This window comes from Diplotaxodon limnothrissa, linkage group LG6 (genome assembly GCF_057381915.1).
Source record: "Diplotaxodon limnothrissa isolate DT_005_m linkage group LG6, D_limnothrissa_male_GT1.1, whole genome shotgun sequence".
Lineage (NCBI taxonomy): Eukaryota > Metazoa > Chordata > Actinopteri > Cichliformes > Cichlidae > Diplotaxodon > Diplotaxodon limnothrissa.
In genome coordinates, this window is record NC_140601.1 from 5403811 (window position 1) to 5416606 (window position 12796).

Consider the following 12796-nt stretch of genomic DNA (forward strand, 5'->3'; position numbering starts at 1 on the left):
TTCGAATTTGCCGCGAGCTATGACAGCGATACAAACCCCTCAGACTTCATTCTAAATGTGGGTGTTTGATGGAGAGTTGCGGTTAGTGAGAGTTTGGAGACAGTTTGGAGGTTTATGAGAGTGAGGAGAGAAAGTCAGGAGAGAATGGAGCCAGCTAAGAAGAGGAGGATGTCCTCCCCTGTGTGGGAACATTTTGATCTTATATCTCCCAACAAGGTATGTAAATTTCTACAGAAGATGTATTTTCATAATACTGATGGTGCAATACAATTTATGTTAAGCGGCTTTACTTTTGTACAAGGTGGAGTGTTTGCTATGTGCCAGGGAGCTGGGATATAACAACAACACCTCATCCATGCTTAGGCACTACAGAGCTTTGCATGAGAATAGGGGGAACAGCGATTGTGGAGCAAGACCAGGTGAGCATCAAATGCCATGATAATACAGCATGCAGTAATGTTACTAAATGAGATAACGATATTATACAATGCAATAAGTTACGTGTGTGATATTTATATTTGTGCTTTGTTCTGCTGAGGAAAGACAATAAAGACAATAGATGAAGACCTGGTTAGCATGGTGATTGAGGACTCCCAGCCATTTAGCATTGTGGAGGACAAAGGATTTAAAAGATTTGTTAAATCATTAAATCCTAGCTATGTTCTCCCCACTAAAGGTTATAGAAGCAGTGAAAATTTAGTTTTTACAGAATAAAATGTGGGCAGGACTGAGGCCTCAGTGTGTAGCTGTCCATACCTCAACGTTACAAAAGCACCACCACTGTCCACACCCCAACCACACCTCACAGTAAATGATCATTTCCATTTTAAGCATTTCCAAATGATCATTTTCCATACTGCCAGTATAAATATACACAGTATACTGCCATCACTACAATATAGATGCTTTACACCAGGGCTGCCCAATCCCAGTCCTCGAGAGCTACTATCCTGCAGCTTTTAGATGCATCCCTACTGCAACACAGCTGAATCAAATGGTTTCATTACCTCGTCAGCATGCCATCGTGTTTGGCAAAGGCCTGATAACAAGCCATTCATTTGATTCAGCTGTGTTAGAGTAGGGATGCATCTAAAAGCTGCAGGATAGTAGCTCTCGAGGACTGGGATTGGGCAGCCCTGCTTTACACACTCCTTTTGTTGTTGACATTTACAGGCTGTGTGCAAAAGGCCACACTCTTCAAATTCATGCCAACTAATATTTTTACGTCCAGTAGGTGTCCTACTAGAGCAAATGAAGCTTCAAGACGCTTTGCGCTGGGGTGAACCAATTGGATGAAAAGCTTCAGTGCTTCATGAAGCTTCATCTGCCCATCACTACTTACAGGTTTCTTTGAAAAATACTTTCTTATATCCAGGTTCTTCCTTTTTGCTGCCGTCCTCCCCGCAGCGGAGGCTTGCCGCTGCTAAAACTAAACAGAGCTGCCTGAAAGGCACAGCCAATCACATTGGCCATATTTGTCACATGACGTAGGACTCCAGTAGAGAACGTAATTTAACTCTTTCTGCACCGCTGGGTGAATGAGACGTCGACAGATGTTTTTTTTCTTTCTATCGGGTTTGTTTTTCTTTACTCGAAGAGATCAAATTATTGGTGGGGACAATTCAATAATCGCTGGATATTGGTGGGGACATGTCCCTTCCGTCCATGCCAAATCTACGCCCTTGAAATATACTATACCTTCTATAACTATGATTATTTCTTATCTAGACTTTAGACCTGGGAGCAGAAATGCTTATGAACTGTTTTTTATTTAGGAATAGGCAGAGCATCCTCTTTTTGTCTGGCTCCATGTCTCTGATTACGATGGACGGCATTGATCACGTGACTCTGTTGAGAAGACCTGAATCTCGACAGTTTCTGAAGCAGTGTTGATTGTTTTGACACATGTGCCGGAGCTTTGCCGTCATTATCCCGAGCAAACTGCCCCTGCCCTTTTCTCTCTTTCTCACTCACAAACACACGGACGTGCCACAGTCCAGCCGTGCACGTTCCTCATTGGTCCCAGGAAGCGAAAAACAGGTGACGCAACACGGAAGTATCGGCAGCAGAGTCTTCGGGTTGTGGTGTGTTTATCGAGGCTGTGTGTGTGAAGGCTCTTGGAGAAACAACGACGCGACATGAAGGTGTTTTTTTCCGGTGTACTGCTGCTCCTGTGTGCGCGGCACACCGACAGCTGGGATGACGGTGGGTTGGCGTTTAGTGTCCGCTTCTTTTACGCTGCTCTTCAGTTCCGGTGAACTGAGCGATCGCCTGCCAAAACAGATTTCCGGTATTTGCCAAAAACGGATTGTTCCTATTTCAACTGATATAAATAACTTGTTGATCTGTAACATGTCAAATGTATCCCCCATAAATGATATCAAGTCACAAACAACGCTCCTGTCACAAGTTAGAAGCCGCAATCAGTCTTTGGCCGTGACTTTTATTTATTTTTATTTATCCAGTTAAAAAAAAAATCTCGTTGACATTAAAAATGTCTTTTTTAAAGAGTAATCTGACAAAGAGGACAGCAGAAATTGCAATAAATATAACAAAAAAACCCTAATATAAACATATTTTAAGTGGACAAAAAGGACCAGATTGGTTATAATGTAGGTACAATACTAGGACGTTATAAAGATACTTGAAAAACAGGTAATTTTTAGATATTATATATAACCCCTTCGTAAACTCTGTTCACCAAAGTCTATTTACCAACATATGTAAAGATATTACACGTAAAAACAGAGGGAAACACTGGAAATCAATTTTTGGCAGACAATCACTTTTTGGCACAACACTGGTTACCGAGATGCTCCCCTGTTTAGGAAATACACCACAAACTAGTGACAAACACGCTGTGCATGCATGTTTGTCAGCAATGGTAGGTTATATGATGAGTATGGCACTACATGATGTCATAAAGAACAGCGTACAGAAAATGCTGGTTGATTCAGGACTAACGAGTCAAAGTTTGTTCCCGAAGAAGAGCTTTAGTGTGTCTAAAGCGACATGACTGTGATTTGTGTAATCCTAGTGTGGAAATCAGCCCTTGCCTTTTGTCACCTGCAGGCAGTGTACTGCTGCGGGACATCCAGGCACTGACTCTGTACAGGAACCGGTACACCACAGCCAGGCGCTCTAGCCCGATCCCTCAGCTCAAGTGTGTTGGAGGGTCAGCGGGCTGCCACGCCTTCGTCCCAGAGGTGGTCCAGTGTGTGAATAAAGGCTGGAATGGAGTCGATGTGCAGGTGAGGGACCTACTGGTGCTGTACTGTGTGAAATGAGCTCAGTAGGACTGATTCAGCTGCTTTATTTCAATTTTTGAAGAAATGACTCCTGTGTGTGCTGTGCATATTAAAATGTTCATCTCAGACAGTGGTAGGCCAACCCAAACTACAAGGACATTATTTCTACAGGCGACAACGAGGAGAGGTGGTTTGAGCCTTAATCTTTATTGTTGTTTCCATGTTTTTTTGGCACCACTGGCTGTAGGATGGTCTGCATGTTCAATTTCAGTAATATGTATGTGTTGACGGGCACATTCTGTCACATTCAGGCAGTTTAATCTTGTCAGCACAACTGCTCATGAAAAAAACAAAATCTGACAAATTAAATTGGGACTTTTTCTAATCTGAAATTTTGCACTTCGAAACTTGAGCAAGATTTGAGAAACTTGTGTGGGGAATCTCATCCTTGACAGATATGGGACACCTGCAAAATAGAAGACCTCACATTTTCCTTTTATTTTGTCTCTTTAAACTAAGTTCAAATGCAAGAATGTCTAAGTGGTGAGAGTGAAGTTTAAATGAGGTATTGTACCGTGTGTATGAGTAACCCTCAAACTTGTTATGCTTAAATACATTTTAGACTGATGGGGTGTCTCTTGTTCTGCTGTGTGTCACAGTGGGAGTGTAGGACTGACATGGACAACACACATCGATTTGGTCACATTGAGGTGAGCTGTGAGGGCTACAGTCACCCTGCTGATGCCTACATACTGAAAGGGTCTTGTGGGCTGGAGTACACACTGGAACTGACTGAAGAGGGCCAGAGGAGGTCTCACAGTAGTAGGGGTTCCCGTGATGGGTTTAAAGGTAGGAGGATTAGTGATGCAGGTTTTCATTTTTACACAAGGATTAGTTGTTTAAGAATGTTCTTTGTTGTTTTGTCTGTCAGATCTCTGGGGATTTGCCTCCAGTTTCTTTACTGGTTCATCAGAATATGGGCAGCAGCATGACCGTCAGAGCTCTTACACTGCAGGCACTCAGGACTCAGGAGGACTGCTGGTTGTTGCTGTGCTTCTGCTCTTAGCCTATGGCATCTTTAAACTGTTCCTAAGTGGGAACACCACTGGGGGGCAAGATGGTGGACCAGCTACACATTCTGGACACAATTACCATGGCTCCATGGGTGGACCACCCCCACCAGGATTCAAACCAGACTACACAGGTAGTTGATGCAAAATGACGACGTGCGGAGATGTAGACGGTGTGGTCTGCACATTTGTCAAAGCAGCACATCCTTTTGGTAGAGCGGACCTTGTATTCTGTATTATTTTAGGGTCTTTACTGAACAACATAAAGCACCTTGAGGTGACTGCTGTTGCGATTTGGTGCTAAAGAAATGAGACGAGTCTTATTTTATGTAATTTAGGCTGCATTGCATGAAAAAAAAGTTTTGATCAGTTCTTGTTTTCTGCTCAGACTACCCTGGAGCCAACCCCAGTTATGGTTTCCACAGTGATTACACTCACAGACACCAGTACCCAGGAGGCCAGGCAGCTCCCGGCACAGGAGGTGGTTTCTGGACTGGAATGGGAACAGGCGGGTTGCTTGGATATCTTTTTGGTGGTCGGAGGTTAGTAAAGGGGTGGAAGGAGAGAGAATAATGGAAAACGGAGACTATGGACTTATGTTTCACCTTCCTGTCTTCAGGATATTCATGCTGTGTTCCATCTCATGTATTCTGCAGGAGCCAGCCCTACAATTCTAACTACTCCACTCACACTAACAGACCTGCCAGAGAACCTCCCTCTTCCGGGACACGCATTACTTCAGGTACCAAGACTGTATGTTATTAGAAGGGACACAGAAACAGTTTGCACATGTTACCTACCTACCTTTGTGATTCTTATAGCCCTTTTCCATTAGTACCTATCCGGGTCAGCTCGACACGGTTTGTCCAAGAAATCAATTTGTCCTATCTTTCCGATATAGTGTGTTAATCCTATCCATCAGAACTTTTCTGTGGTCATACGCCATAATGTTTTGGAGAAAGACACTTTTTTTGGTCTCTGTACACCACCACAGTGGATTGTAAATTAAAAAAAAAAAATCAATTCATGATTGAAATGCAGACTTTCAGCTTTAATTGCAAGGGTTTTCCCAAGATTTGCATTAGAGACAGTTTTATAGACAGTCCAAATTAATGGAAGAATTGATGAGTACTTTCAGGGCCAGGTGAGACCTGGTCCCTTCTTATTTCATGACAAATGAAGCAGACATGACCATTCTGACGTTGATTTAGAGCGTTGAATTTCTATCTTTAAAATTACTGCTCATGTAATTTTAATGCATTTGAAATATGAGACCCACAGAGAAACTTGGGTAAGATGTGGCGTAAAAATATTGATAGTTGGTAGTAAGGAGCCCAAAGTGTGCCAAGAAAATACCCCCCGCCATTATACCGCCACTGCCAGAAGCCTCAATGCAAGCAAGGGTGGATTTATGCTTTCATGCCAAATTCTGACTCTACCTTCTGAACGTTTCAGCAGAAATCAAGACGCAGGTTTTTCCAGTCTTCACGTGAGCTGTAGTGTAAAACTTGGAGTGGTCTTCTGCTGGTTTGAACTTCAGCCTGTAACTGTCTGATTAGATACCTGGTTTAACGAGCAGTTTGAACATGTGAACTAGGGCTGCTCAATTAATCGAATTTTAATCACGATTACGATCTGGGCTTTCAACGATCATTAAAAATGACTGAGCTGATTATTAGCCCCTCCCTCATTTATCCGCGACACCTTAAAGGCCGGTCCGTGAAAATATTGTCGGGCATAAACCGGTCCGTGGCGCAAAAAAGGTTGGAGACCGCTGATTAAGAGGACCCGAGGGAAGCTCGGAAAGCTAAGCAGAAGTTATTTGGAGAGGAGAGTGACTGCCGTTGGTTGAAAAGAGAGGTAAAAAAACTTCAGTGGTGTTGCACACTATTTTATATTATTTTTTAAAGTCATTGTTAACCCTTTAAAGCCGGTCAGAGCAGCACGCTCCGTTTTGTGTAACTATTTTTAAATCCCTGTAGAACCTGAACCGTGTAAGCTAGCGCAATAATTTGTTTTGCATATGAAACCGGAGGAGATGTACTTACATCTGATGCCATCAGCTTGTCCTCGGTCACGGTTTCCTTCCACATAAAGCTTTGCAAAAATTGCATAAAAAGCGCTTGCAGGAACAAAAACATAATATTCCAGAAACACGCTTTGCCGATCCGATCAGCTGTTCGTAACACTTCCCACAGTGTAACAGACGTCAGCGCGATCACATGTCCGCCATTTCCTGGCCGAAACCGGAAGTGACGTCATTTTCGCGGAAATGTAGTTTTTTTTTTTTACTTGTAGGCCTTAAAAGCCTATACTGGTCATGTTTGACTTTTCTGAATAGTTTCTGGGATGCTTAGAACTCGAATTGCACATCTGGAAATAGTTTATTTTGATGCACCTGCTGTTTTCTTTGCAAATTTGCATCATAGGATTGTTTTTTCGTTTTTCCTGCTGTATCTCCAAAATAACACTATGAAGACACTCAAAATAAATTTCTTGTTGTTGTAAACTATTTTTTGCAACTTTTTTGTATTTAACGTTTTGAGGGATAAACCTCTTAAATTTCTCCAAGTAGAAATATATGTAAACAAAACAAAAGCGATTTTCCATTTTTTTGTAGTTTATTGCACTTTTTTGCAATTAATGTAGTTACTGTGGACTTGATACATAGATATTATTAAAATATGGGCTATAACAGTTGTATAGCAACTTGAAATGCTCCCACAAATGGCACTACAACATGTAAAAAAATAATACATATAAGCTCTGGCGGACTTGGTTCTATGGTAGGTCTTAAAGGGTTAAATAAATATCGTCAAATAATCGAGATCTCAATTTCAGTGAAAATAATCGTGATTATCATTTTTTCCATAATCGAGCAGCCCTAATGTGAACCTAATAAAGCGTCTGAGTGTGAATACCAGTCTTAGCTGATCAGAGCAGGATATTAAATGGTTTTTAAAGCTGTGCCTCCATGCACACGGTCACATTGATCTGCTGATTCACCTGCTTAGTTACGTGAATTACATTTTTTTTTTTCTTGGTTTAAAAACTAACTGAGAGAACCATTAGTGCAATTAATGTCATGCTCATGTCAAGCTGCGTACCACAGCTGATGCTAGCTAGTTTGATAAATGATGTTAGACCAGTTGATACATTTTGCTGCATGGCTGTGTGTCTGAGCCATTAAGCTGCTGGTTTAGCTGCTCTTAAGTGAATGAAAAACACATCAGTTACATCCATACAAACAATCCCAAACAACTTTATATTACATGTTATAATGATATAAGCATTAATATCTCCAAGCACAGAAGCAGGATCACCGCACCCACAATAAAAGAACAATTCCTCCCTTTTTTCAATGAGCATGCCAGTAAGTGTTCAGTGCAAATGGCTACAACTGACTGACTCCTGTTTGTTTTTTGTTCTTTAGGTTTTGGAGGAACCAAAAGAAGATAGAAGCCCCCCCCCCACACACACACACACACACACACACACCCACACTTTCTGCAGTGGACAGAATATGACTAAGTGCATTGATCTGTTTGCTGCTTGCAGGCTGTAATCATTTCTTCAAGCAGAGACGTCCAAACGTTACTGCTCGGTTGTGTGTTTCTTGGAGAGCTTGCTGTGGTTCAGTAGTTTCTGTCAGCGTGTGGTTTGGATTTTAGCCTAAAAGTTTTAACGTCCAGCATAAGAAGCTTGTAGGGCTTTATTAAAACAATAATAATGTTTCATTGATAATTACTAGATTTGGGGGTTTTTTGTAGGCAAGTTAAATATTTGAACTCTTTAACTGCAACCTTCTGCTCAAATGTTTGTATCTGTTACGGTGTTCCTCTGCTGATGCACCTTTTCCCTTCCAGTAAATGAAATATTAGAATTGACAAAATGGTTAATAAAATGGTGTGTACTGCTGCTCTCTGGCTTTGTGCATCAGCTAAGAAAAAACCTTAGTCTTTAGACTCATGGAGAAAATCCACCTTTCAATCATCTGTGCAAACTCATCACTGGATGAGTTTGCACTAGGGCTGTGCGATATGACCAAAATCTCATATCCCGATATAAAACATTTCTCATCCTGATAAAGATATATATCACAAAATAGTGGTTTTTGTGTAAATTCTGTGAATCTCAGGCAACTCGACTTGTTTTTAGCTAGGCGTCGTGTACCTGGCATCGAGTGTTTTGACAGATGCATGAAACTATATATTTTTAGATATACGTTGTAACGGCCATCATTTTCTTTGTATTTATTACATAGTGTGTTGCGGGGGAAAACCTGGCGGCTCTTTTTTGCTTCTCATCCATAAACTCTCTCCATACTCTTTCACGTGATTCTTGCATAGGTGGTAGAAGAGGTTTGTTGTGTTTGAGTCTGTGGTGGGGACTGGTTTGCGGCATAATTTGCACAGTACAGTTTTCTGGTCAGACTGTGTCAGACTTTTGCATAACCAAACCATGTCCCCTTGTAGGAATAAGGTCCTCGATCGGTTTTGACTGGTCCTTCGGTTTGGAGCTGCCTGGTTCTGCCTCATCTTCACTGGCCATGCTGGTATTCTCTGTGAGTGTAAGCGCCATTTATAGTTACTTCATGTTTTTATTTGAGGTAATTTGTTTGATGCACATTCTGAAATTTGATGTTTGAGGATAATGTATATCATTTCAGTTTATTTTGAAAACTCATCAGGATCTTGAGCTTTATTGTGAAAGGTTTGTGGAAAATAAACGAGCGGACGGCGGAGCCACACAATGGTTTTACCGTCGCTGTTGCTAACGAACCAACGGCTAAGAAGTTGATTGTCCGTCTGTAGTGTGGTTATTTTAAATATAAGAGAAAGAGAACTTAACATATAATATGAAATGATCAATGTTTTCTTTTTTTTTTTTTTTTTTTTTTTTTCTAAATGACATCAGAAACAGCAGTATGCGACATTACGTGATGGCAGAGCTTCAGTTCATCCTTTGTCATTTTTTTTTTTTTTTTTAAATAAATAGGACAGGGGGAATGAATGAGAGAAAGAGGGGGAGAGAAAGAAAGAAAACCAAAGGGGAGAAGAGACTGTGAGAAGGGGGGGAAGAGAGAGAAAAAAAAAAGAACTCCTGGGTCACCTGTATGGAGAAAAAAAACAAACAAACAAAAAAAACAAACAGAGGAGACAGCAAACAACAAAGAGCAACATAATAATAGAGAAAACAAAGCACCATCACAATAAACTAGCTAGTCATAGATATCAATATTTACTAAATAATAAACGATATTGTGCAGCACGCAAGATAGACAGCGCACAGTGTGCTTTGAGGCAGCAGCCAAGAAAGCTTTAGTCCGCGTCTGTGAATACCCATGTGTGCATACCTGTGTGGATCAGCATGCTTGCATTCCAAAGGTTTCTCCATGTAATGATCTGCTAGGGAGTGTGGGGGGGCCACAGCCCCGTCCTCCAGGGTGTGAAGCGGGTATGGAGGAGATCAAAACTCCAGACATCCAGAGGCCCCCAGAACACAAGAGACCATGGAAGACCAACAGAGGGGCAGCCGCGCCACTGTTCCAGTAAGAGCTGAGGAGAGTCCCAGATGAGGGCTCACTCAGCAGCCGCGGAGCAGAAGTCAGGGGGAGTTGCAGTGACGCGCCCGTGAGCTCCGCCGGCCCCCAGCTGCGCCTGAGTGACCGAGCCCCAGGCCGAGAGGCCGGGGGCACCCCACCTCCAAAGGGGCCCGAGCGAGCCCCAGGCCCCAGGCCCCGACAAGCGGCCGCCAAGGAGTGAGCCGGTGTGTACCCGGACGCCCACCCCCAGACACAAAGAACCACCAACACACCGACACCTGAGGGAGTCCGCCACCGGCAGGGGAAGTGGTGGTGGGTGGAGATAGGCCTCCAAACCTTGGAGGGCCTGAGGTGTCCCCAGAGAGGTGGCGTCTGATACCCAACCTGACATATAGACACAGACATACAGGCACACACAGACACAAACATCCATTCCCACCCTCATGCTCTCATATGCACTTACTCCACACTCAACCAACGTGGAGACAGACATAAAGAGTACACACAATCACACTCCCCAAGCGTACTCTACAAACCGGGTCTAGGTACCCTTGCCCCTGGAGGGGGGAATTGCACCCAGACCCAGGTGGTGTTACCCTTTTCCCTGCGGTGGGGAGAGGCAGACCACCCCGACTCCGCAGCAGCAGGGAGGCCCCACACCCCAGACCGCAGTCGGACGGCCAACTCCTCCTACTAGCCCTCCCGCTCCAGCAGGCCGCAGAGAATGGGGGTGGGAGAAGACTCCAAACCTCCCTCCACCCGCTCATTGTAGTGTTGATGCATATGTGTTCTAAGGTGCAATTAAAACCCAGGAGGGCATGGAGCTACCTGCCAGAGAGCAGCAGGTAAGCGCATAGTCCCTCCTGCTAGCCCTCAATGACTAAGTGTATTTAAAATTGAGAGGTGGGCAACGACGTCAGGGGTGAGGTATACACCCTGATGGTGATTTGGACTCCGTGATTGTGCCCACCCCCAAGATCCTATATGTATGTGTAATGAGAGTGTGAATAATGTGAATGTCTAAGTTGTGGGATAAAATTGAGGCAGAGGCAGCCAGAAGGGGACGGGGGACGGGGGGGGTAGCCTCCTCTGCACCCTGGTGACATACCCCCACTCCAAGGCCCTGCATGTGTGGGTGGTTGTGGAGGAGCGGGAAGAGGGAGGCAGCTGGAGATGGGGAGGGAAGGAAGGGAGGGGCATGCTGGTATTCTCTGTGAGTGTAAGCGCCATTTATAGTTACTTCATGTTTTTATTTGAGGTAATTTGTTTGATACACATTCTGAAATTTGATGTTTGAGGATAATGTATATCATTTCAGTTTATTTTGAAAACTCATCAGGATCTTGAGCTTTATTGTGAAAGGTTTATGTGGAAAATAAACGAGCGGACGGCGGAGCCACACAATGGTTTTACCGTCGCTGTTGCTAACGAACCAACGGCTAAGAAGTTGATTGTCCGTCTGTAGTGTGGTTATTTTAAATATAAGAGAAAGAGAACTTAACATATAATATGAAATGATCAATGTTTTCATATCGATATACTTATTTTGATACATATCGTCATATCAAACAGCCTTAGTCACTTGATAAGGAATCCCTTGTCATCCCCCCAGCCGCTGTTTGTGAGGCCCTGGTTGTGCCTTTATAAAGCTTCACAGGAAAAGCTGTCGATATTTAAGAAATGTTTCTGATCACACTCAACTATGGAACGCCAGGACTGCCATAATGAATTAATTAAATACACCATTAAATAATTAATTAAATGTGTCAATAATTAATTAAAATTGGAATTAATTAATTAAATAAATAGTTATGACACATGTAATTAATTAATTATTGACACATTTAATTAATTATTTATGTATTTCACATTTTAATTAATTATTGACACATTTAATTAATTAATTATTGACACATTTAATTAATTATTTATGTATTTCACATTTTAATTAATTATTGACACATTTCATTAATTATTGACACATTTAATTAATTATTTAATGATATATTTATTTATTTCATTTTGGCAGTCCTGGCGCCTGGCTCTCATCATGAAATAATTTTATCTGTCAGCCTCACCCATCAAACTCAGGGGGCGGGGTTAACGCTGATCGAGTCAAAACCATTGCTTTGGCCTGGTGGCCATTGTTTCTAGCACACAACAACCGGCATGTGGAAGCTAACAGAACTGAGCTTTGAAAAACCCTGTTTGTGTGTTACCAAATACCGTTTTAATATTTTTTTAGCCGAGAATGTAGTGGTTTAATCTTCATGTGTCTGGTCGGTTTGTCAAGATACAGCCTCTTTGCAAAAGTGTTTCGATGATTTCGGAGATGTCTGCCCAGTCTCACGGCAAAGCGTGGGATAGACCCGCTCGCCTCGCAAGCAATCCCACCGACAAAGCGCAGGCCCCGGTACACAGCTGTAGTAACCCCCGCTGACTTCTTTTACTGAGGTTATATTTATCGATGTTTTATTTCCTGATGTTCTTATGTGTCCTACGTGTTTCAGTCGCCAATTCTGAATTATAACTAACATTAAAAACATGTTTAAGGAGGAGAGAGAGCAAATAAATCTGTTTAACATCTGATCTTTGGGTTTTTGTTCAGTAATCAGCGTGACCTGTGTATAAACACATAAAAGAGATAACGTTGGTGTTTCCGTCATGTAGTAACTGCTGGCTTTAACTGTACAAAGGTTGTTCGACACTATGAAACACATACAGACTTCATGATGTTCGGCTAATATTTTTATTGTGAATATTAATCATGCTGACCTCGCTCTGTACACCACGCAGCGAGGTCAGCATATCCACGATATCCTCAGCTCCATGAGTTAACACAAAGTTTCCCAGCTGACTATCTAACTGCCAACTATTCCAGAGACGTGAAAATATACAGCATAAAGAAAAGTGTAAGAGACTCAGCAGCAGAT

General features: G+C 42.5%; 1 protein-coding gene across 1 annotated transcript; it reads left to right on the top strand.

Annotated features, from left to right (window-relative positions):
- The first annotated feature begins 1774 nt into the window (after positions 1 to 1774).
- On the top strand, positions 1775 to 9148 carry saraf (store-operated calcium entry-associated regulatory factor). The gene is made up of 7 exons (XM_085355529.1): positions 1775 to 2205; positions 3073 to 3251; positions 3908 to 4097; positions 4180 to 4452; positions 4707 to 4860; positions 4975 to 5060; positions 7752 to 9148. Exons 1-7 carry the CDS (start codon positions 2139 to 2141, stop codon positions 7775 to 7777), a joined length of 975 nt encoding a protein of 324 aa, XP_085211655.1. The 5' UTR covers positions 1775 to 2138; the 3' UTR covers positions 7778 to 9148.
- The last annotated feature ends 3648 nt before the right edge of the window (positions 9149 to 12796 follow it).